Raw genomic sequence first — 26088 nt, forward strand, 5'->3', positions numbered from 1 at the left:
CCAAAGGTGGAAACGACCCAAGTGTCCATCAGCAGGGGAATGCACAACCAAAACGCGGTATAGACACACCCTGGAATATTCCTCAGCCATGAAACAATGTCGTTCAGACACATGCTAAAACACGCGTGAACCTCAGAAATGTGACGCTAAGCGAGAAAAGTCAGCCCAAAGAACAAACATGGCCTCGTTCTACTTACACGAGGTGTCTAAAATAGGCAACATAGGGACAGACAGTAGGAAAGAAACTCTTGAGGGATGGAGAGGGAGGGCTGGGGGTTATTTCTGAATGGATAGAAAACTCCTGCATGGGAATAATGGAAATGTTCAAAATGTTCCGGAAATAGACAGTGACGATAGTTGCAAAACAATGTAAATGTACTTAAAGCCACTGAACGGTATACTTTAAAATGACTCAAATGGCTCATTTTATGTTATGCATATATGAGCACAATAAATACAAATGTTTTAATGCCTAGGATGTAAAAGGAGGTCAATTATTTGAACTACAGTGAGTCAAGATATTTAAAAGAAAAAAAAACTGGGACTAGAGTAACAGATGGACTTTTAAAAATGACATTAAATAACAAGGTAGAAAGGCGAGTACCTGACAAGCATTAAGTCTGAAGTAGGGAGCAGTGTAAGCACTATTTTGAGTTATCTCTGACGACTGTAACGTACCATGAACAGGTCTGTGATCTCTATCGCTGAGAAAGCACTGCTGCTGCTCTTGTGGTTTGTGGTTTACGATTATAATAGAAGGAAATGCTAAATTGCCGTTAGAGGTCAGTGGAAAAGGATGTTATTGTTTTCCCCATCCAGGTTATGCACTGACTGAAGTCTCTCCAAGGGATCTTTGGAGGCCCATGGACCCCAGGTTAGAAACTTTTTAACAAGATGATCTCTAAACTCTCTTCTAATTAAAATGGTGTGATCTAGGAGTGATTTCTGGCTTTATCTGAATATCACAGAAAAATTAACATCTCTGATTGGATTGTTTTCTTATCTGTAGCTGGTGATTATTACAAAATCTATCTCTCAAGGGCTTTGTGAGGAAAAGGAAGTAAGGAAAGCATTGTGTGTGTGTGTGTGTGTGTGTGTGTGTGTGAGTCACTCATTAGGAGCTTTGTAAAACTGTAAAGCTCTCTTGCAAATACCACATAGTATCAGGGAAACCTGAGTACATGAAGATACCTTCCTTATCGTCTGCACACCTGTCCCCCAGGGCTCAGCATTCCTTCAGAATTTTTGCTCAGAGCTCTGTGGACTACCGGGGATAAAATGCTGGGCATTTTTTGCACTCTTTGTTAAAGAATAGCATGTCCTGGGACTTCCCTGAGGTCCATGGTTAAGAGTCTGAAGGCCAATGCAAGGGACATGGGCTCGATCCCTGGGTGAGGAATGGGGATTCCCACATGCCGTGAGACAGCTAGGCCCATTCAGTCAACTAGAGAAAGCCCGCATGCTGCAATGCAGAGCCCAAGAACCTCAACAAAAACCCCAAAAAAGAGAAAATCAAAGAATAGAATGTATGCCACGTTAACATATAGTGTTGTGAACTACTCTATGCCAGCAGATTCAAAAATACAGACAAATAATACAAATATTTCACTTATATTCAAAAATACAAAAATCAGACCATTTTTAAGGAAAATACCAATTATCAAATAGATTCAAGAAAAAATAGAAAACCTGAACAGACTAATGACTCTTCAAGAAATTGAATGAGTTGTCAAATGTATCCTCTCTACAGAGGGCATCAAGCCCAGATGGTTTTATGAGTAAGTTTTACTGGCTCTTGAGGGCATCTTCCCTCACTGATTCTATTTCCCCCCAAAGACCCATGCTGCCAGAAAACTGTGGAATGTGTACCAGACCCTAAAGCATCAGTGAGACAGCTATGACCAGGCCTGACCCTGCAGTATCACTGGCATCTAAACAGTGCCTTGCCAGGATACTCAATGTGTGTTCCTTGAATTAATGAATAAATGAAAAAACCAAGACAAATCATTAAATGAAGATCATGTATTAGAACTAAATTATTTTGGTACAGGAAAAACAGCTGGTAAAATGGATGGTCTGCCTATTCCTCTTCGCTTTGGCAACAAAGTCAGGTTTGATTGGAAGAGAGGAGACAAATTCAAGTTGGATTGGAAGAGGGGAGTGAAGGAGCCGGCTGCCTTCACTGGTTGGGACAACCAGCCAGGACAGCCGCAGGACACTGGTGAACGGGATCCTGAGGAGGAGGGGGTACCTCCCTGGCTGTCCCATTAAAACGTCCCAAAGATGTAGGAATTCTTCATTTTGCACCAGGCTTAGCACAGTGCTTGGAAGGTGGGGGCTCTCAGAACATATTTATTCAATGAATGGATGGAGTACACTAGGAGAAGGCCCAGGGTGAGGGCTGGGGAATGAAGAGCTGGAGATGGAAAGCAGCCTCTCATAGGTTTGGCCAGATCTGAGCCCTTTGGACCGGATTCCTCTGCAGTTTACTTCATGGTCTAGCCTGACTTGAAAGGCCTCTGGAGCTCATCCTCCCAGGGTTTCTCAAGGCCAAATGTCACTCACTGCACATACTGCATCGTGCCTTTCCAAAGGCCCCTCCTGGCTCCCAGCCCAAGTGGTCAGATCCCTCCGGTTTCTCCCCCAGCCCTGTCCCCTGCATCAGCTCTTTGTGTATCTGGCCGTCCAGCTTCCTCTTTGATGTTCTTACTCATTGGCTGGCTGCGGGCTTACGAAAACGTCTCCCTCCTCCTCCTCTCCCGGCCTCACCGTCCTCCAAGGAGCCAAAATACACACACTACCCTCCTTTCATCCTTGCCTATAAATCAGCCTTCTCTGGGTATACTGAAAGGAAGCTTTTCTGAGTTAGTGGTTTTAATTCCTGGCTTTTGAAAGATCTTACTTGGACCTGGTTTCACATCCTGGCCAGATGGTACTGGTTTCCCATCTGCAGCCCGAAGATGTTGGCTGCCCAACCCATCGGGCTTGTCCGACCTGCTTTTAAGACTCAGGAACACACAATGGTAAACTAATAAGAACCACACCGCTGGAGTCTCTCAACATGTCAGGAACAGTTATATCACCCTGAAACGGGAAGGTGAGGTGAATCAGAAAGGGAAAAGAGGCTACTTAGGAACGTGTCAGAGAAGACATACTGTCTTCCACAAACTGGGAAATTCGTAAGTTGAAGTCTAGTATCTCCAAATATGACTGTATCTGGAGATGAGGTCTTTCAAGAGGTGACAAAGGTTAGGGCCAACTCTAATCCAATGTGACTGGTGTCCTTATAAGAGGAGGCAATGTGGATGCAGTCGGGGACAGAGGGAAGCCCACGTGCCACAGGGAGCTGGCAGTCATCTGCAAACCCAGAGGAGAAGCCTCACTTAACTGAGCAGGACTCCACAGAGACAGACCCTTCCCGCATATCCCCCAGCTCCTCTTTGAAGCACCCAGAGAAGGGGATCTCCTGCATATTTCCTGAGTTTTTCAGATGCTAAAAACCACCAAATGGGAGAAACTAACTACCCGATGATCATGAGCAAGCAGCCCCCAGACTTCCTGGCACCTAAGGATTGACACTGTTAACCATGCTGCTACTTCACCATCAACCAACAAGAGAATTATGCATGAGCTGACCTCAGACCCTGGGATGCCCTTCCTCACCTGGCCTTTAAAAGCACTTTGCTGAAACCCTTCAGGGAGTTCAGGTGTTTCTTGGGCATGAGCTACATGGTCTCCTTGTTCAGTCTTGCGATAAACCTTTCTCAGCTTCAGACTCCAACAATTTGGGGTTTGGGGCCTCACAGTGCCTCAGGCACATGAATTTGCATTTGATAACATCACCAAGAATCCAGTCCTTGATCTGGGACTTCTAGCCTCTGGAGTCACGAGAAAATAAATTTCTGTCGTTCAGGTCTGTGTCACATTGTTACGGCAGCCCTAGAAACGAATAAACAGCTCAAGTCTCCGTAATATTTCCTCTTAAGAATACATGAAACGTTTATGGGTTGCTTATTTAGACAATTTTGGAACTAGCTCTCCTTGTATTTTCAGTATCTAAGAGTCATTAAATATTTAGACATCAATTTTTTAAGTAAAGATGATCATTAATCATTCTTTATAATAATTTCAAAAGAATATAAGATATCAATATCTTTTCATATTTTCAGTAGGGACTTGGAAAAAGATACAGAAAATATTTCATCAAATTTGGAAATGATTCGAGCTTGCTAAGGAGGAAAAGCGTATTCGTTGAGAATGATGAACCTAAACAAGGTAAAATTTAATACAAAAAATTTTAAAGTATTCCACTTAAGCTAAAAAAAAAAAAGTCTGCTATCTGATACTAAGCATCTGTAATAAAGGCTTAGTGATTTTTGTTGACTGCAAGGTCTACACTGAATTAACTAAAAAAGCTAAGGCAATTTACCTGTAATCATTCTTTCATTCATTCACTTAACATTGCCAGAAGAGAAACCCAGGAATTCAACAAATTATACGTTGCCAGTCACTGAAAAAGTCCTAGTTTCTCCCTTGCTTAAAAAACATTATTTCAAAGGTTCCTAAGGCAGATTTTTCTTGGAAAGCAAATATTTAGCTTTTTTTTTTTTTAGTAGAGGAGAAGGTCCTTATCTTTGGGTTCATTTCTTAATTCTGCAGGCACCTCCCTAGAATCCTGGAACGTGGCGGTTTACAGATGAGATGTTTATTTAACCCCCTGCACAAAGGCCTTTGATATCCCTGAAGCCTGAGGAGGCAGTTCATTCCCTGTGCTAATCTGGTGGTGACAAAGTTTCACATGGAAAAAAAAAATCTGTTTCCTTAAAAACTCAGGTAATTGGGTCTTCGTTTCCTCTTTAAGGTCTGATGGTCTTAATAACAAGTCTAAACTCTGCCATAACACAGCCTTCAGAGCCTTTCATGTTCTTTTTTTTTTTTTTTTTCAAACTAAACATCCTCAGATCTTTCAACTTTTTTCCACATGCCTTGGCTTCAGGAACATTCCCCAGTCCAGTGGCTCCTCTCTGGAGACTCTTCCTCTTTGCTCACTGGTTCATTTGCTCCTTCTCTTGGTGTTCACTGTGTCTGTATGTACCTTGCACATTATCAGCATCGCTGATACAATGCAGACAACAATGCTGGCAATCACTGTCCAGGCTGAAAAGCTGGGGCAGACAGCCTGCTGCAGGGGTGTGTTGTTGGGGCATTATTAATAAATCCCAACTGAGAAATTAGGGCCATTTCCATGAACACTTGAAAGATGAGTCCAATTCGGTTGGCTGGAACAGAGGAGAAGGGTTGCAGAAAAGAATCTGAGCCAAAGGAAATGTAATGCTGGCTTCTCCAACCCCACCTCTGCTGCTCAGTGGTTGCACGATCTTGAGCAAAACATTTAACCTCTCTAAGCCTCAGTTTCTTCATCTGTATAATGGGGATAATAATATTAATACCACGTAGAGGGAAGGGTGAGCTGCCTAGCACATAGTAGATGCTCTCTCAAAAGGGGTAGCCATCATTAATGTTGTTATTATTATCATCTGGTAGGGAAACTTGGCACTTGATTGGCTCTGGAAGGGTAAGGCGGTATGCTCTGCCCCCAAAGAGCAGCGGCCATCAAAGAGGAGAAAAGAAAAAGTGGCTATGTCCCCCACTGAAAGGACATGCACGCATACACACTGCAGGTGCCAAACACACGGGCAAGCTGAGGATCAGCCATCCTGGAACTGAGAAGGAAACGAGGGAGGGATGGAAGTGGAGAAGAAGAGATAAAAGAGTTACAGAAAAGGAAGCGGACAGAGTTTACTAGAGAAGGGGAGAGACTCTGTAGAAGAAAGAAAGTCAAGTTACGTATTCATTGGCTAGGAACGTTCTTAACTCTGTGGCTTAAGTCAGATACTATTCTTTTTGGAGCTTCTCAGTATTAATCACAAGATAGGAATGAAGAATTCACTTCATATAGTTTATAACAACTGAATAATAACAGAGACGTTGCTTTATATATAAAACAGGCAGAGAGCAAGGAGACGAGATGTACTTTCTGAGCAGCCGCCACGACAGTCCCTCCGTCAGGTCCGTAATTGGGCCCTGACTACGTCACAGAGGATGCACAGAGGGAGACTGATAAAGGGGGTGTGATCTCACTTCAAAGGGTTTATTTTTTTTTAAGCCTTTGCTATACTTAAAAATAATTCGATCAGCTCTATGCATCAACCTTCATTTTTATAACCAGTTCTGATGATAAAGATGCACGTCGGCCACTGGCTTTTTTAGATGTGTGCTAATCACTGTGCTTTAAGAGGCTTGAGGCTCCCCCCACTTTGCTAACTCCCCCTGCGTAGGAAAATGCTTGCAGCCTATTCAAAGCCACAGAAAGAGTCGACCCAGCTGACAGTTCGCTTATACTCTGCAGCTGCAATTTTCTCAGCAAATGTTATTCATCCCGCACTGTCTCTCTGGTTCATGCTTAGCATCTCTTACTAAGATCCTTTCCTCCTGCCCATCCCCAACCCAACTCCTAGATTTCTTCTCTGCAAAGATTCTCAAACTGAGGTCTCCAGAAATGGCAGCTTCCCAAGCCCCAACCCAGGCCTACTGAATCAAGCACTCTGATCCGGGGAACCAGCGGTCTGTGTGTAATGAGTCTTTCAGAGCTTCTGAGAGACAATTAGGTGTGAGGACCAGTGTTCAGTCTCCCAGATCTTACTGTGCACCCTACCCGCTACCAACCCCCTGCCTGATTCTACTGCCCCATCCCTTCTGTCTTAAAATTTCTCCCTCTCATCCAGAGAGAAGGAAAGATAGCCAAAGATAGCATCGGGGATGGCAGCGAGAGGAGGTTCACTACCAGGAGCCGGAGAAGGGACAATGAGAAGGCGGGAATAGGTGATGTTACCTTGCCCCAGATGAGACATGAAAGATCCCTGACTCCAGCCACTTCCCTTTATAGGTGAATACACTGGACAAGAAAAAGCAGCTTTCCTGGAGTCACATGCTAAGAGACTGCAACCATGGACAGGAGGATGAAATCAGCCATCGGTATGCCTCATCCTCTCTGTGGTCCAGCACCCACGGAGCTTCCACTGTGCGGGGGAACAAAGAGCGGGCTTGAAGTCAGCGACCCCAGTGTGACCTGCAGTAGCAGCAAGACCTCCAAAGACTGATGGGCACATCGTGGTCTGCTCAGTATTTCTTTGCTCAAACATACAACTCCTTAGCCATGCATCCTCTGGTGGAGTGGGGTGGGGTTGGGAGGGACAACTTTTCATTCTGGGTTTTCAGAAGTCTGTAGCTCAGCTGGTAAAGAATCCACCTGCCAATGCAGGAGACCCGGTTTGATTCTTCCATAGGGAAGATCCGCTGGAGAAGGGAATGGCTACCCACTGTGGTATCTTGGGCTTCCCTGGTGGCTCAGACGATAAAGAATCTGCCTGCAATGCAGGAGACCTGGGTTCCATCCCTGGGCTGGGAAAATCCCCTGGAGAAGGGAATGGCTACCCACCCCAGTATTCTGGCCTGGAGAATCCCATGGACAGAGAGCCTGGCGGGCTATAGTCTACAGGGTCGCAAACAGTCAGACATGACTGAGCGACTTTAACTTTCAGAAGCCTTAGCAAATTTACCAAATCGCTTTACTTCTCTTCTCCTGGGCTTCCTTGTCCGAAAATGAGATAAACCTATAACCACCTTGCAGTGTTTTGTCTTTTTTACATAAATCCAATGAGCGGGCCTGTCCCTATCCATAGCAAGGTCTCAGTAAGTGATTGTACCTCCAGAGGTGTCATGAGACATGAAAAACGGTCCCCTCCTTCAAGGGTTTGCAATCTGATGCTAAAAACAAGGCAAGTACAAAAATAACCAGAATAGGAATCCTTGGCAGGTGCCATTATTACCCCTCAGAATATAAAGCAAAGTGAGTTGACATATTGGCAGAGGATCTGAGTGCTTATGGCCCATCTCGGGATGGGAGGGTCCTGCCTGGCTGGCAGGGGGAGGAGGTGGCATTTAACCTGCCCTTGGCTGACAGTAGTGAAAGGGAAAGTGAAGTCGCTCAGTTGTATCCGACTCTTTGCTACCCCATGGCCTCTAGCCCACCAGGCTCCTCCATCCACGGGATTTTCCAGGCAAGAGTACTGGAGTGGGTTGCCATTTCCTTCTCCAAGGCTGATAATAAGCCTTACAGAAAGAAAAGAGCCGACTCATTAGAAAAGGCCTTGATGATGGGACAGATTGAGAGCAGGAGAAGGGGACAACAGAGGATGAGATGTTGGATGGCATCATCGACTCAATGGACATGAGTTTGAGCGAACTCTGGAGATGGTAAAGGACAGGGAAGCCTGGTGTGCTGCAGTCCATGGGGTCATAAAGAGTCAGACACGACTGAGTGACTGAACAACAGCAACAAAGGGAAAATACTCCAGGTAGAAGAGGCTGAACAAAGCCCCAGAAAGCTTGGAGAAGGAGACAAAAGTTGTATCCGTGACAGAGCGGCTTCAGGGCATGTTAAGACTGGTGGCCTCAATGGGTCTGTCCTTCCAGAAGCCAAAAGTTCAGAAGGCTTCTGGCATCTGCTTTTCTTCCCTCACTGATGGTGCCAACAAATGTCAATGAAGGGGATTGTTTCAGGATGTGGAAATTCATTTACTGGCAGCCAATGCTTGAAAATGTTAATAATTATCAGCCTAGGCAAGAACCTCCATTGGCAACACAGAGTAGGGCATTCTTACACTTAATTCCCTAGGCCAGCCAATTCCTTCAGTCACATTGCTAATTTAGGCTTCAGCTCCTTGTTTGAAACATTTCATTTTTTTCTGATGTTCTGAGATCAGGTTTAATTAGAGACGTATGCAAAATTGGAAATAAATGCCTAGTAATGTACCATGCCGGAGAAGGCAATGGCACCCCACTCCAGTACTCTTGCCTGGAAAATTCCATGGCTGGAGGACCCTGGTGGGCTACAGTCCATGGGGTCGCTAAGAGTCGGACACAACTAAGAGACTTCACTTTCACTTTTCACTTTCATGCACTGGAGAAGGAAATGGCAACCCACTCCAGTGTTCTTGCCTGGAAAATCCCAGGGACGGGGGAGCCTGGTGGGCTGCAGTCTACGGGGTCGCACAGGGTCGGACATGACTGAAGCGACTTAGCAGCAACGTACTATGCCCTCCCAGGAACAGAATCTGGGCCTGTATACTGTGAGTTCTTTGATTGTCTTCATTAGCTTATTTTTAAGTAATGAATTAACTGTTTGGAAGAAATTTTACTAAATTCCATGACCTTTACCCCCTGAACACCTCTGGAATTTTTCCTAGCAGAGTTGAGGGGATGGGAAGTCAGCTCCCACCATCCCCTTTCCAACACACTTTGGGGCACCACCTCCCACTTCTCAAACCTACTGTTCTGTTGTCACAAAGTGCTCTTTTAAATCACAAACACGAATTCTTTGCGGGTGCCATCGATCTGAAAGGGGAGTCTATTGCAGGGAAAGGAAAAGCTTTCAAGGTTAGTTAGTAGAAATAAAATGAGTGCGCTTGGTAAATTTAGAAAAGACAGCACATGTCAACAGGACCTCGTAAAAGACAAAACAGGGGAGCCAGGAGGTAGAAGCGCACAGACGGTTTGCATGTACTCTCATTCCAAGGGTGAGGGGCATCGCCGATACAGTGGGACTTTAGGCAAGGAGGGTTAAGGTTTCCAAAAAGGCTGATATGCCCCCACTGGTGGCCCTGGTGGCAGCTCCATCCCCACATGATTGTAATACAATAAAGAGAAAAGTGTGCAGACGCAGAGCAGGCGGTAATTAGGAGTGGGAGCAACATTACTTCCAGCTAGCACCACTTTGAAGGGAACTTAAGAGGGAGTCTGGGAGGGGACAGGTGCCGCTGAGGCAGGAGAGGTACAGAGGGAAGAATCTAACAGCTTCCATGAGCTTAGCTTTGCATACAGCCCATCCTGGGTGTCCCTGGTGGCTCAGGTGGTAAAGAGTCTATCTGCAGTGTGGGAGACCCAGGTTTGATCCCTGGGTTGGGAAGATCCCCTAGAGAAGGAAATGGCAGCCCACTCCAGTATTCTTGCCTGCAGAATTCCATGGAGCCTGGTGGGCTACAATCCATAGGGTTGCAAAGGGCCGGACACACACACACACACACACACACAGCACACCCTGCTTGGGCTGTCCAGGTGGCACAGTGGGTAGAAGGGGAATCAGCAGTGACCACCACTGTTGCCAGTTTCAAGTCTTCCGGGCTCCCACTTCTGCAGCACAAAGCCCAGACTTTTTGTTGGTGCCCCCAAGGTCCTAAGTTACCTGGTTCCTACCTCCTCTGGGCTTGTCTCCAGCCCAGACCCCTTGCCTTACAGACATGGCGGTCCTGATGGCCTCACCAGCCCCCACCTCCATGCTCCATCCTCATTCCTTTCCTGGCCCCTCCTCTCCCAGCTTCACACAGTCTCAACTTTCCCTGGAATGCTCCCCTAAACCAGCCACTTTCAACATGTGGTTTGGAGACCCCTACCAGAGGGTCCATGAAATCAAAACTATTTGTGTAACAACACTGATGTTTACCTTTTATACTCTCTCTTACGTGTGTATATAGTTCAAAATGTATACTGAGGTGGTTTTAGAGTCCACACTACTATTAATCTTGAAGAAACTATCATTTGTCAAGTTTTGGTGTCATGTCAAAGAAGAATATCCATACTCATTTAAATGGCTATTATGATTAAGTTCTTCCTTTTTCTGACTACATATCTGTGTGAGGCCATATTTTCTTCAAGTAACACAACCCAAACAGTATTTCATGACAGACTGAATGAATGAGAAATGAGAATCCAGGTGTCTTTAATTAAGCTAGACGTGAAGCAGAGTTGCAAAAATGTAAAATCCTCTATTCTTCTCATAATATTTTTATTTTGAAAGTATTATTATACAAATATTTTTATTTGCATTATGCATCAGGTTTTGTGTTTATTGAAGTGAAATGAAAGTCGCTCAGTCATGTCCAATTCTTTGCGACTCCATGGACTATAGTCCATGGAATTCTCCAGGCCAGAATACTGGAATGGGTAGCCTTTCCTTTCTCCAAGGGATCTTCCCAGCCCAGGAATTGAACCCAGGTCTGCTGCATTGTAGGCAGATTCTTTACCAGCTGAGCCACCAGGGAAACTCTGTGTGTTTATTACTGTTATTTTAAAATTAATTAATATTTTTATAGTTTTCCTTTTCAATTTCTCTTTTAAACTTTATTATTTTTGGCTGCACTGGGTCTTCACTGCAGTGTGTGGGCATCTCACTGTGGTGGCTTCTCTTGTTGCAGTGTGTTGGCTCACTAGCTGTGGCTACCAGGCTCTGGAGTTCGGGCTCAGTAGTTAAGGCGCATGTTGCTCTGTGACATGTGGACTCTTCCGAGACCAGGGATTGAACCTCTATCCCCTGCATTGGTAGGTAGATTCTCTTTTGTTGATGTTGCAAAGAGTTGGACACAACTGAGTGCTCACCCATGCATCCACACCACTCTCTAAGTTGTGTCTGACTCTTTTGCGAGACCTCATGGACTGTAGCCCACCAGGCTCCTCTGTCCATGGAATTCTTCAGGCAAGAATACTAGAGTGGGTCGCCATTTCCTTCTCCAGGGGATCTTTCTGACCCAGGGATTGAACCTGAGTCTCCTGCCTTGAGGCACTGGCAGGCATATTCTTTTCTGCTGAGCCACGAGGGAAGCCTAGCAGGTGAATTCTTAACCACTGACCCACCAAGGAAGTCCCTCCATTTCAATTTCTGATCCAGTAAACCTCAGTAGACTTAACCCACAAAAACAAAAGCCCTTTGGGATCCTCGATAATTTTTGAGTGTACAAAGGTCCTGAGATCCAAAAGTTTGAGAACCACTTTCTTAAACAGAGCCAACAGCAGGCAGAGTAGAGCTGTAACTTAGCTATGTCTCTACTATCGCACACACATTCCACCAAGTTAATGACCTTTTCACACGTCTGTCTTCCCCACTGCATGTGTACTTCTTGGTTGCACTTTAACTCCCTCAAGTCTGGCACAGAGCAGAAATTCCAGATAAATGAATGAAGTAGAAGGTAAGCCCTCCTGGACACACGTCACGGACTACCACCTGAGTGACATGCAAACATCTATAGGAAGGTAGAAAAATATCTGCATAATTTTTTTAATAGGCTTGAGTTGTTACCCAGCCTCTCACTTGAATTTAGATATAAATTTGAAAAAAAATCAGAAAATTCAAATGAAAAATTAGCCTAAGAAACAAGTCTGCTTCTACTCTGTCAAACATTCAGAGACAGTCATGCAAGCAAGTAATTGGTGAAATACACCATGCAGTGGATATCACAGATCCAGCCATCAAAAAAGCGGTCAGGGCAAGGACTCCAAGGAGCACAGCTTCTCCATCTTTGTTCGCCATCAAAGGTAGACTGAAAGCAGATGGCGCTAGAGAATCCAGGCCAGCACGGGGGCGTTTGCCTTCAGTTTCATAGTTCGCACTCACTCCCCACGTTCCCAAGTCAGGCTGCCCTCCCGCACATCAGGGAGTGGCGACGCCATTCCTTGGAGGGCAGAGGGGTGTCATATCCTACCCCGTCTTTGTCGCTGACACATTCTCCTGCAAAATCAGAAAAGTGGAGGGGGAGGATGCTAGACTCGGGGTTGATGCCCTTAGCAAAACAGGATCTCTTACTTGCGAAGACCAGGAGGTTTCTATTTCAGAGCCCGAGAGAGCAGTGAATGCTGACCACTAGGGAAGGCCCAGTGTCTGTGTGTGGGGGGAGGTGAGAGTGTGTGAGTGTGTGTGCCTATGTGCATATGTGTGTATCAGAAAGTATGTGTGGGGGGAAGAGAGAGAGGCAGGGAGTAGGCACAGAGATAGCTAATACCAAGAGGTGCCTGCATGCTCTTCTGGCTAAGTGTGGGGTGGTTCACTCCAAAAACAGCCCCATTGGAAACCCGACTGTATAATCACTGCTGCTGATCTAGGAATCAGGCATTTCGAGCTCTCTCTCTCTCCCTCTCACACACTCACACACCTATGTCACCTCTCTTTATAGATAGATGGATGATAGATAGATATGTTTATCATATGATGATGTATGTTTATCATCTTGAAACATTTTTAAAAAGCCCTTTAATCAGTATACTAAACATCCCCCAGTCCTGCCCACATTTGCAGAAATCATGTTTATGTCACTATGGAAACAGATTCTCAGGAGACTAAAGACATGGAGCGCCAGCATCCTTGGGGTCATTGCTTATAGCACCGTAAAGATGCAGACCTCTCAGCACAGAGCTTCTGGTTCCTCCGGTCTCCTGTCATCTCAGATGCTGAGGCAACCAGACACATAGCAGTTCTCTCAGTGGCCGTCGGAGGGGGTCAGATTTTAGGGGCTGGCCAACAAGATACCAACATGAAACACAGTTCTGGAAGGACTTCTCTGGAGGTCCAGTGGTTAAGACTTCTTATTTCACTACATAGGCACAGATTTGATCTCTGGTTGAGGAACTAAGATCCTGCATGCCATGTAGCAAAAAAAAAAAACCCCACAGTTTTGGAGAACAACTTCATGGAATGACGTTTGTGGGAAAGCTTTCATTCATTGCATACCTATAATTCACATATATTCATTACCAGGCCTTCTTCTCACAAAGATCAGTGTTAGCATTCCCATTTTATGGATGAGGAGACTGAACCTCAGAGAGGCGACGTGGCCCAAGTGTACCCAGGGCCAGGTTTACGAAGCCAGGTCTGTGCCAAAACCACCATCTTGCCACTGGCCAGCCTTCCTGTTCCCCCCGAATCCTTGGCCTTCCAGAGCCCACGTTCAGAACCAGGCCCATTCCTCTATATCTTATGTGTTTCCTTTCTCTTGGAGAAAGAAAAAAATTCGCCTGAAGGAAACACATCCACTAGGAGAGAAATACAGACCTCTGACATCTTCTATTTCTAATTTCCTGATTCCATCTCTCTTTCATGCCACCTTCCACAAACCTGCTCTTCTTCCCAAGGTGCCAGGTAGGGAAGCATTATCAATACAGATCAGCAGACAGACCCAAGAAAACATTTTTACAACACCCTTGTCCAGGTAAGTCCAACCAGGACCTTTTCAGATGAAAACCCATTCCCTTGCTTATTGGAGAGAAGTCAGGAGCTTCAGGTTAAATGGAAAGTTTTAAAATAGAAGAGGTTTTCAGTTGAAAACCAATGTACAACCACATCCTCAACGCAGGATGACTCCCTGCCAACGAGATGCCCTCTCCCCTAGCACACCCAAAGTGGGCACCCAGGGCGGGCCCGCACCCCCATCGGAGGCCCGCCCTCGACCACCTCGGCCTGTTTCTGGGGCGGAGCCCCGCCCACCCGTCACTCACCCAGGAGGGCCGTCTGAGGGTGGGTCCGAGCCTGTCTCCCTCTGGAGATGGACCTGGGAGGAGGCCGCCGCTCCCTGGCCTCAGCGGGGAGGAGGAGGAGGGTCGGTCCGAAGAGCAGCAGAAAGCAGCCCACCAGCATCTTCTCCATCTTCAATAAGAGGAAGAGGGGCTAGGCTGTGACAAACACAACGGGAGAAGAGGGCTGGGTGAGGTTTCCGGGTCTTCCTGAACGCGACAAGCCGTGGACCCCCGCCCCCTCCCCACCTGCCTTTCCCCAATCAGACGTGCCGCTGGTACTTAAAATGCCGTTTGTGTGTGTGGCTCTCAGACCCCACTGGTAGGTTCTTGAATGGTCTGAGCAGGGCGTGCATAGTTGGAATTTTTCACCACTTTGGTCACCATAAGACTGAACGGAAAACTTAGGGGGAAAAAAGTCTACCCTGAAGTTTCTTTTCAATCAAGTTTATTTTCAGTTATTCGTAGTCACATTCTATATCCTGGATTTGAAAAAGGAGAATCTCCACCCGAGGAGTCCAAGTAACAATATTTTCTTAGTCTAATAATGGTGGATGGCAGGAATTAATCTGTATGTTTCCCAAGGAATTCACATACAGTTGCAATAAGTTAACATGACTTAGCCTCCCAGCCTCCCTGCCTCCCACATTAAGAGGGAGCGTGGTTCAGTGGTTAAAGGCTTGAACTCTGGCACCAGACTCCCGGGCTCTGGATTCTGGCTCTGACACTTGCTAACTGTGTGCGACCTTGGGCAAGCTACTTAACCTCCCCATGCCATGTGGGAATATGGGGTAATATTATGAGTGACTTAATTTGTGTAACTGATGCATTCAGGATAGTGTCTGGCACACATGGGGAGGTAGGGACAAGCAAGCAAGCAAAAGTGTTAGGAGACCAGAGAAGAACAAGATCTATTGCAATGTTGAGCAAGAAGCTCTCAGATGCAGAAAGAATTTTAGCCCTGAGTTGAGTTTCAGATATCCACAAAGGTGAGGGAGTTTCAATTGGAGTAGCACACTCTTGACCAGACTTGAACCATTTTCTGTGCTGGTCCTGCAGAGTAGCCACTGTTGAAGGCTCTGGAGACAAGATTCTGAGCAGGGAAGTGACGTGATCAGATCCAGGCTTTCCCAAGCTGGCCAGTGTCAGTGCCTCACGTGGGATGAGAAAGGCACTTGCCATGTGATGAATGATATGGACTTTTCTGCCTGGCAAACCCTCATGGAGAAGGCAGTGTCTTGGGACTAGGTTTAAATTGTTTTTCTTCTAGTTTCAGTCACCACGATGGATGTCATAAGCAATTTATTAATTTATACAAATTAGTGGGGAGGAGGGAATATTTAAGGAGGAACAACATTTAAGGAAGATCATCTGCCTGTAAAGTTTCTTTACTAAGTCCTCGTCTTGTACTCTTGCCTGGAAAATCCCATGGACGGAGGAGCCTGGTAGGCTGCAGTCCGTGGGGTCACTGAGAGTTGGACACAACTCAGTGACTTCACTTTCACTTTTCACTTTCATGCACTGGAGAAGGAAATGGCAACCCACCCCAGTGTTCTTGCCTGGAGAATCCCAGGGACGGCGGAACCTGGTGGGCTGCCATCTATGGGGTTGCATAGAGTCGGACACGACTGAAGCGACTTAGCAGCAGCAGCAGCAGCAGCATCTTGTGCTTGGCCATTTCATCCAATTGATTTCACCTAATCCTCATACCAATCAGAATTACTGTTTCTCCTTTTTAGAGATGAGGAAACTGAGGCTCAGAGAAGTTTAGTAACTTGACTGAGCTCACCCAGCTAAAATAAGTAGCAAAGAAGGGATTCAAACCCAGGGTAAACGGCTAATTTACCAATTCACCAATTAACAGAAAACTTGGCTAGCTGCAAGTCAAGCCCCCAGAAGTCAATTCATGAAAAGCCATAGCTGTTTCACCATCAGAGGTGGGATCAGGGCAGGACAAGGGCAGGGATCACTTCCCAAAACGTGGCGGGTTTGGGGGGGGAACACCTTAGTAATTCAGTGAACTGTTTGTTCGGCAAGCTGCTTTCAGGAATTGACCTGGAGATGAACCTAGGCCTGTTGGCCTTCAAAGACCACAGTTTTTCACACTTGCTGTGTTGCACTAGCTCACTTTTCACTCTGCCTTAAGGTGCCATTAAAAATAGCAGATGTTTACTCAGCTTACTATGTGCCAGGCATTGAGCCAAGTGTTTTAAATGTATTAAGCCATTTAATTCTTACAGTAAGTAGCTAAATAATTTACCTAAGATTATGCAGGTGATAAAGGGGTGAAGCTCCAGAGCATTGCTAGTTCATTATGGATAACTATGCCCACCCCTTATAACAAAATAAAACTCTTTACTAACTGGTCCCTTTTCATAGCTTAACCTGTGAGGTTCCATTTTAGAAAAGGAAGAAAAAAGATTTTCCCTCTTTCTCTGATCCTAAATCTACTGTTTATTTCAAGTGTCCTTGGTTTTATCAATTCTAAGTGTATTATGTCATTTATATGTGATTTATTATTTTAGTGATGGTCTCCTTCTCCCCATATGCGCAACATCCACATTTATTCCTTTCAAAATATATACAACATGCTCTCAAGGGTCCACATCCATCCCGACACATCTGGAATTAAAATCCAAACATTTAGAACACGCTGTGGTGGATAATGATCATTTTCAAAAAAACAAACACCATTTCATGTGGCTTGGGTTTACTGTGGATTTTAAGAGGTGTTTGCACTTTCGAGTTGCCATTGCTAACCAGAAGGCCCTGGAGATACGTGAGCGATAGGGAGTTGAGAATAAACAGAACTGGACTTCCCTGGTGGTCCAGTGGTTAAGAATCTGCCTGCCAATTCAGGAGACATGGGTTTGATCCCTGCTGTGGAAGATTCCCCTTACCGAGGGACGACTAAGCCTGAAAGCTGAGCAACTACGGAAGCCCAAGCGCCCTGGAGCCTGCGCTCTGCAACAAAAGAAGCCACCGCACCGGGCAAACAGAAGCCTGTGCCCCAAAACCAAAGGGTGCAAGTGGAAAAAGCTCGCCCCAACTAGAGGAAGCCCGCGAGCAGCAGCGAAGACCCAGTGCAGCCGTAATGAATACATTTTAAAAAAAGAATGAACAGAACTAAACATTTCTAGTTGTCTAACCCGGAGCAAGTTACTTTACCTCTCTCTGCCGCAGTTTCCTCACCTTTAAACTGGGGATAATAAAGTTTAACCTGGTTGTTGTATGAATTAAATAAGCTCCAGTGGAAACAGTGTCAGACTTTATTTTTGGGGGGCTCCAAAATCACTGCAGATGGTGACTGCAGCCATGAAATTAAAAGACATTTCCTCCTTGGAAGGAAAGTTATGACCAACCTAGATAGCATATTCAAAAGCAAAGACATTACTTTGCCAACAAAGGTCCGTCTAGTCAAGGCTATGGTTTTTCCAGTGGTCATGTATGGATGTGAGAGTTGGACTGTGAAGAAAGCTGAGCATTGAAGAATTGATGCTTTTGAACTGTGGTGTTGGAGAAGGCTCTTGAGAGTCCCTTGGACTGCAAGGAGATCCAACCAGTCCATTCTGAAGGAGATCAGCCCTGGGTGTTCTTTGGAAGAAATGATGCTAAAGCTGAAACTCCAGTACTTTGGCCACCTCACGCGAAGAGTTGACTCATTGGAAAAAACTCTGATGCTGGGAGGGATTGGGGGCAGGAGGAAAAGGGGATGACAGAGGATGAGATGGCTGGATGGCATCACCAACTCGATGGATGTAAGTTTGAGTGAACTCCGGAGTTGGTGATGGACAGGGAGGCCTGGCGTGCTGCAGTTCATGGGGTCGCAAAGAGTTGGACACGACTGAGCGACTGAACTGAACTGGACTGATATAAAGCATATAGAATGAGGTGGCAGGTGGGAGGGAGGTTCAAGAGGACGGGACATATGGCAAATTCATGTTGATACATGGCAGAAACCAACACAATATTGCAAGGCAATTATCCTCCAATTAAAATGAAATAAATTTTAAAAATAAAGCACATAGAATACTGCCTGGTACATAGTAAGTGTCCAAAAAGTGACAGCTACTTTTTATTATTATTATCATTATGCCATCAAACCAATTAATATGAAGTGCACACTGTTGATTTTGTCATGCTGAGCCACTTAATGAACCTTATATTAACTTTGATGCTGACTTATGACTACTGTAATAAAACAATGACACACAAATCCATAATTTAAAAATACAAGTTAGTATCTTAAAGTATTTAAAACTTTCTTTCTACAGAGTGAAATAATGCCACTTACAGCAACACAGCTGGACCCAGAGATCGTCATACTGAGGTGAAGTCAGAAAGAGAAAGACAATATCATATGATACCACTCATACGTGGAATTCAAGATATAACACAGGGAACATATCTATGAAACAAACAGACCCACAGAAGAGAGAACACACTTGTGGTTGCCAACAGGGAGAGGAGTGGGTGAGTTTAGGGTCAGCAGATGCAAACTACTATGTATAGACTGGGTAAGCAACAAGGCCCCAGTGTACTGCATGGGGAACTACGGTCAACGTCCTGTGATAAACTATGATGGAAAAAAATATGAAAAAGAATGCGTGTATAACTGAGTCACTTTGTGTAGAGCAGAAATTAGCACACCGTTGTACATCAACTATGCTTCAATAAAATAAATTTTAAAAATTCCTTTTTCAAAATGCAGTGGTACAGCAAGTCACAGTCTGGTAGAAAAGATTTCCAAGACATATATCCTTATATGTCTGTATATCTATATATCATTTATATTCCACACATACATTTCTATAACAACACAAAAACAAACGACCCACTTGAAAATGTGCAAAATATTTGAACACTCACATCACCAAAGAAGATGTTCAGATAACACATAAACATATGAGAAAATGTTCAACATTCTCAGTCATTAGAAAAATGCAAATTAATAATCACAATGACAGGGACTTCCTCGATGGTCCAGTGGCTGAGACTCTGCACTCTCAATGCAGGGGGCCTGGGTTCAATCTCCGCTCAGGAAACCAGATCTCAAATTCCACAACTAAAGATCCTGAGTGCCACAATGAAGACCGAAGATCCCTCAAGCTAAAACTAACATTCCAAGCAGCCAAAATAAATAAACATTTAAAAAAATTAAAAATCACAATGACCTTCCATGACAAATTCACCAGAGTACCTAAAACTTAAAAGACTGATATAACCAAGCATTGACAAAAATATAAAAAACTGGAATTCTACTATGTTGCTGGTAAGAATGCAAAATGATACAGTCATTTAGAGAAACAAGATAGCAGTTGCTCATACAGTTCAACATACATTTCCCAAATGAGACAACACAAGGTGACCAACTGGCCTGGTTTGCCTAGAATTGCCTGTGTTTTAGCACTGAAAGCCTTTCATCCCAGAAAACTCAGTCCTGGGCAAACTGGGCCAAGCAGAAACCTACATATTTATCCAAAAGATATAAAAACACATCTACACAAAGACATACTCAGATGCTCATAGAAGCTTTCTTTGTAAAAGCTAAAAATTGGGAATACAAATGTCCATATATTAATGAACAGATAAATAAATTGTGGTACATCCATAAAATGTACTAATACCAATTAATGGAATGATATACTAGATGAATCTCAAACTAATTAGGCTGAGTGAAAGTAGCCAGACACAAAAAGAACACATAGTGAACAGTTTCACTTATGTGACATCCAACAAAGGGCAACACTCCACAACAGAAGGGAGATCAATGGTTCTGATTCGATCTCAGGGGATTGGATGGGAAAAGAGGGTCAGCTACATCGACTTCTGCTTCACTGACTACACTAAAGGCTTTGACTGTGTGGATCACAGCAAACCGTGGAAAATTCTTAAAGAGATGGGAATACCAGACCACCTGACCTGCCTCTTGAGAAATTTTGCAGGTCAAGTAGCAACAGTTAGAACCAGACATGGAAAAACAGACTGGTTCAAAGTTGGGAAAGGAGTACATCAAGGCTGTATATTGTCACCCTGCTTATTTAACTTATACGAAGAGTACATCATGCAAAATGCAGGACTGGATGAAGCACAAACTGAAAACAAGAGTGCCAGGAGAGATATCAATATCAACCTCAAATATGCAGATGACACCACCCTTATGACAAAAAGAGAAGAGGAACTAAAGAGCTTCTTGATGAAGGTGAAAGAGGAGAGAGAAAAAGCTGGCTTAAAACAACATTCAAAAATGAAGATCATACATCTGGTCCCATCACTTCATGGCAAATAGATGGGGAAACAATGGAAACAGTGAGAGACTTTATTTTCTTGGGCTCCAAAATCACTGCAGATGGTGACTGAAGCCATGAAATTAAAGATGCTTGCTCTTGGAAGAAAAGCTGTGACAAACCTAGACAGCATATTAAAAAGCATGAGACATTAGCTTGCCAACAAGGTCCATCTAGTCAAAGGTATGATTCTTCCAGTAGTCATGTATGAATGTGAGAGTTGGATCTTAAAGAAGGCTGAGTGCTGAAGCATTGATGCTTTTGAGCTGTGGTGTTGGAGAAGAGTCTTGAGAGTCCTATGGACTGCAAGGAGATCCAACCAGTCCATCCTAAAGGAGATCAATCCTGAATTTTCATTAGAAGAACTGATGCTGAAGCTGAAGCTCTAATACTTTGGCCACTTGATGTGAAGAGCTGACTTGTTGGAAAAGACCCTGATTCTGGGAAAGACTGAAAGCAGGAGGAGAAGGGGACGATAGAGGACGAGATTGTTGGATGGCATCACTGACTCAATGGACATGAGTTTGAGCAAACTCTGGGAGTTGGTGATGGACAGGGAAGCCTGGCGTGCTGCAGTCCATGGCATCACAAAGAGTCGGACACAACTGAGTGACTGAACAACAACATAGAGGCAGGAGGGAAATTTGGGGGGTGACATAAGTATTCACCATGATTGTGGTAGAGGTTACATGGCTCTATACATTTGTCAGAGCCCATCAAATTATACGCTTAAAACTGAAGATTTTTTTTTCTTTTTAAAAATATTTATTTTTGGCTTCATCAGGTGTTAGTTGCCCCATGGCATGTGGAGTCTTAGTTCCCTGACCAGGGATCGAACCTGTGTCCCTTGCATGACAAGGCAGATTCCTAACCACTGGACCACCAGGGAAAATCCCAAAGTGGAGAATTTTATTGTTCAAGTTCAACTTCAAAACAGCTGCTTAAAAAAAAAAAAATCTAAAGAAATAGGGGAAAGGATACTGTATACAAGTCAACATAAAACCAGTATGGCACTATTAGTATCTGACAAGATAGACCTTTTTAAACAATTCAATGGCAGTGGAACAAGAAAAAATAAGTCAGTACATGTAGCCCACATTAATCATTGTTTCTCAGTGTGGCATTTATAACTGCTAGCATTTGAAGAACAGAAGCCAGAGCCAATCCTCACCAGAAAATGGAATATTTGAGAAACAGTTCTTTTCATAGATGGGCATATGAGAAGAATTGTTGTACTGAGAAATAGAGGTTAATTCAATCAGAACAGATTCCTTGAAGCATTTGGGGGCATGGAAAGAATATTAAAACACACACACACACACACACACACACACACACACACCAGTTTTGACTTTTGTTCTAGCAATTTTTCTCCTCTCCATGAGACAATGAGTCTTTTCATTTAGCTTTAACAAGAGGGTGGAGGAGAGAGAGAGAGGAGATTGTTCTGACCATCTTAGCTATAACTTCTAAGCATCACTGTTCCAAGTCAACTGAGAGGCGCTTAGAATCTCACGGGAGCCAACACCACATGCCCGGGCCTTGAGAGGAGAGGCCTGGCTCTGTCTCCACACGCCTTGTGACCTCAGTTAGGTGATTTAACTTTCTGGGCTTTAACTAGTCAGCTATAAAATGAGAGGCGTGACCTGGAAGCCACATTTCCCAGCCTAAACCAGATAACAGGCCGGGACGACGCTGCTCTCCTGAGGAAGCCTGGGCCTGACACCCTCCCAGGCCGTAAACCCTGCCCCTGGATGAGACAGGGGCTAAGGTTCTAGTATTTCCCAAGTGCCTACTATGGGCCAGGCAGTGAGCAGGGCACTTTGTGTATTATTATCTTATCTGGTCCCACAACCGTTCTGTGAGGTGGACTAGTTCCCAATTCCTTGGGTGGGACACCAAGAACTACAGATGGAAAGATGCTCCCCCAGGGCCTCAGAGCTAGTTAAGTGACAAAGCCCAGATTTTACCCCCGCCATCTCTCAGGCAGCCAGCCTACTTGCTAAAAAAAAGAGATTTTGAGTCCCCTCCTCCGAGCCGAAAGTTCTTAGACATCAGATACAATAGTTTTGTCCCTCGCAAGCTGCTGCTCCATTGGCACACCTTGGGTCCACACTAACTGCTGCTGTGTCCACCGGGAATCTATCACACAGGACGGCCCCAAAGGCCTTCCTGCCGGTCCCCCATCTTAGACTGGAACCCCCAGCTCCCGCAGGGCCGGCAAGTGGAGCCCAGCTTCTGCTGGGACGGACTCAAGGTCATGGTGCTTGGGACGCTCTCAGTATTCGACGCTGAGATGTTGACCTGATGCTGACTGTGATTTTCGCCCCATGGTCTAGGCCTGCTTGCCAGCCCGGCCTTTCCAGGCACAGACTCGAGTTCTTTCATGGAACGGTAAGTCCACGCACGGTCAAGGGTAACAGGAGACTTGGCCTCAGCTCCTGTGTCTTCCTCGAGTCACTATCACATCCACTGGTGGACGCTTTCTCGCATCTGCGGGCTCCCTGCTCCAGACCTCCCAGCAGGTCCTGCCACTGCAGCAATGCTGGAGGTTCTCGATTTCTCACCCAGACTCCTCCAGAAGCTTTGGAACTGCTCCTACCGCCTGGGGTCCTGCCCCTTCCCTGCTCGGCTTCCAACTGCGGCCTGCTTACCATCCACGCTTAAGGCCCACCAGCTGCCCTCCAACCCCACACGCACCCCAGCCCCTTGACCGCTGCCGGAGGAACTCAGATTCCTGTCCTAGCTGGGTGCCTTCACTCATGCTGGTCCCTCAGTCCAGTCTACATTCATCAAAACTGCCTTGGAGGACCTCCCTGGCAGCCCAGTGTTTAGGGCTCTATGCTTTCCCTTGCCAGGGGCCTGGGTTCGGTCCCTGGTAGGGGAGCTAAGATTCTGCACGCTATGCAGTACAGCTAAAAGGAAAAAAAAAAAAAGAAACAAAACTGCATTCATTTCTCAAGTTTTAGCTCAGACGTTCAGCCCCTCTCCAGAATGTTCTCTGATTTTCCCAGTGAGGATTGATGTTCCTACACCCTCTTAGCAATGGGTCGGCTGTCTGCTCTGGCCCTGGGTTTCTTTTTCTTGCTTCCATATCTGCCTCCCTGACTAGACTCTGAGCGGTTCCATGAAACCACACCTTGTCATCTCTGTATCCCAGGTGCTGAATTTTGTAAATGAACTTTTAGAAAATAGGTAAATGCTGAATAAACACATTTATTGATCAGCAAAAGATCAATAAATGTTGAATCAAATTGGCCTTAGTTCTGCACCCACCATCTTGACAAGGCCAAGCAGGTCTTCATCTATGCCCAGATTTCTTGGCCATGTTGAACACATATGAAATCTGGGGGAGAGTTTCCTCCCATCACAAGGCAGAGCCTTTGGGGTCGCCCCCATCCTGGCAAACAGCGTACATAGATGAAGACCTGCTTGGCCTTGTCAAGATGGTGGGTGCAGAACTAAGGCCAATTTGATTCAACATTTATTGATCTTTTGCTGATCAATAAATTATTGGAGAAGGAAATGGCAGCCCACCCCAGTGTTCTTGCCTGGAGAATCCCAGGGACAGGGGAGCCTGGTAGGCTGCCGTCTATGGGGTCACACAGAGTCGGACACGACTGAAGTGACTTAGCAGTAGCAGTAGTTGTAATAATTAAAGTATCCATTTCATCATACATGCATATTCAAAACATTTCAAATTGCAAAATATGGATTAGTTTAGCAATAATGCTTTATTCATTAAAAATGTTTCATATAAAAAGTGTTTTCATAAAACAGTGTTTTTTTCTCACTTCATAAAACAGTTTTCAAATGCCTGCCTTTCCAACATCAGTATTTCATTGAACTAAAGATGTTTTTTGAGTCTTCTGCCACCTTCGCTTCTGTTTAAGTTGTGTGAGATACAGTACTTTCTGAATCAATATATGATGCTGTCACTGGAAATTTTATCTCAGGCCACCAGTCCCCACTTATGTAATATGAGGACAGTTGGGTTTTTAAATGTCCTGGAAACATAAATTCACCACCTCTGCAACTTACTCATCGTGTTGCCCTTAAGGTATTATATCCAGTGTCATCCAACACTTATAATTGTGAAATTGTGTCCAGAAGAATAATGACTAAATTTGAATTGATTTTTCTTTTACTGTTTTGGTCAGTCGACTTCTACGTATATTATCCAAAATTAGTACATTGATTGAGGACATTTCAAGCCAACGTTCCATCCCAAATATGTTCAATATATTTGACAGAGCTCCCCCTACTTTGAGAGTTTCCGCAAGAACTCAAATATAGAGCAAATTCCTCTTTTCCAGGGAATCATTTTCTGGGGGAAATATCCTCACCTCATATTTTGGTATACAGGGCCTTTCTACCATATCTTTTCTCCCTTCCAAACAAGCAAGCACCACATTCTACCATGTGATGTCTCTCATGCCTTCTCCCCTTTCCATCCATACCAAGGTCACAGCCCTAGACCTGGCCCTTATTCACACTGGAGAGACTACAAAGGTCTTGGCAGACATTGCTAGTTGTCCTCCAATATTTTCCCCTCCTCTTTAGCAACAAAATCCTCCCTTATTCACTGAACATGTGTGGGAATTAAGACCAAATGCTCAGTCTTTTCCCTACCGGGTGGCTATACATGGGTCAGGGGGATAGAAGTCAAAGCTGCATGTACAACTTCAGAGAAGTGTCCCTAAAGGACAGGAGCTGAGGGCCGATTGTGGAGTGCTAGAAATGTTCTTCGGATTACTCAGTGCTGACTCATTAATGAAATTAATGATTACTCAATTAATGAAAAATAATCCAGCTACATCCCTGATTAGTGCACTTTCTTATATGTGTGCTTCAGTAAAATGTTTTCTTAAAAAACAGGTAATGCTAAGTTAGAATAGCAGTTACCTTTGAGGGAGGTGATAATTAATCGAGGGTACAAGGGAGGCTTCTGGGGTGCCGATCTGAGAGGCGGTCACATGAGAGTGTTCATTTTCAAAAGGTCCATTGAACTGCTCCCTTATGGTTGTTTTGCATCGTTTTCTATGTGCTTCTGATTCTAAGTTTACTTGACAAATGAAGTGTGTGCAGTCCTACTCCTGCCCGCCTTGCTCCCAGATCATTCCATGGACAAAGGGATTCAGGGAGAGATGTGAGCTGCAGCAGGGACTCTGGAGGAAGTTTAATGGGTGTTCTCTCTTGAATGGACTACTGTGCACACACTGGAAGCTTTAATAAGAATAAAGCTGTACTGGTGGTCCTGACCTGGAACTCCTTAAGCCCTGGGATGTGCAAAATAATGTCCCTCCAAAGATGTCCATGTCCTAATCCCCAGAATTTGTGGATATCTTACATTACACAGTGAAAGGGAATTACGGTTGCTAATCAGCTGACTTTAAAAATCGGGAGC

At 44.8% G+C, this 26088-nt stretch overlaps 1 protein-coding gene and 1 long non-coding RNA gene across 4 annotated transcripts in view; one reads left to right on the top strand and one right to left on the bottom strand.

Annotated features, from left to right (window-relative positions):
- The window catches only part of MATN2 (matrilin 2), a 166610-nt gene that overhangs the window by 135224 nt on the left and 5298 nt on the right, over positions 1–26088 (bottom strand). For all 3 annotated transcript variants that reach the window (XM_069600544.1, XM_069600543.1, XM_069600542.1), the window contains exon 2: positions 14380–14553. In XM_069600544.1, the coding sequence (XP_069456645.1) occupies positions 14380–14527 (148 nt within the window). In that variant the 5' untranslated portion in view covers positions 14528–14553. The remainder of the gene's footprint in view (positions 1–14379; positions 14554–26088) is intronic.
- On the top strand, positions 795–7689 carry LOC138445953 (uncharacterized). The gene is made up of 4 exons (XR_011259063.1): positions 795–874; positions 4170–4275; positions 4660–4833; positions 6947–7689. It is a non-coding gene; the product is annotated as an uncharacterized lncRNA (long non-coding RNA).

The sequence above is a fragment of the Ovis canadensis genome, chromosome 9 (assembly GCF_042477335.2).
Source record: "Ovis canadensis isolate MfBH-ARS-UI-01 breed Bighorn chromosome 9, ARS-UI_OviCan_v2, whole genome shotgun sequence".
In the NCBI taxonomy this organism is placed as follows: Eukaryota; Metazoa; Chordata; class Mammalia; order Artiodactyla; family Bovidae; genus Ovis; species Ovis canadensis.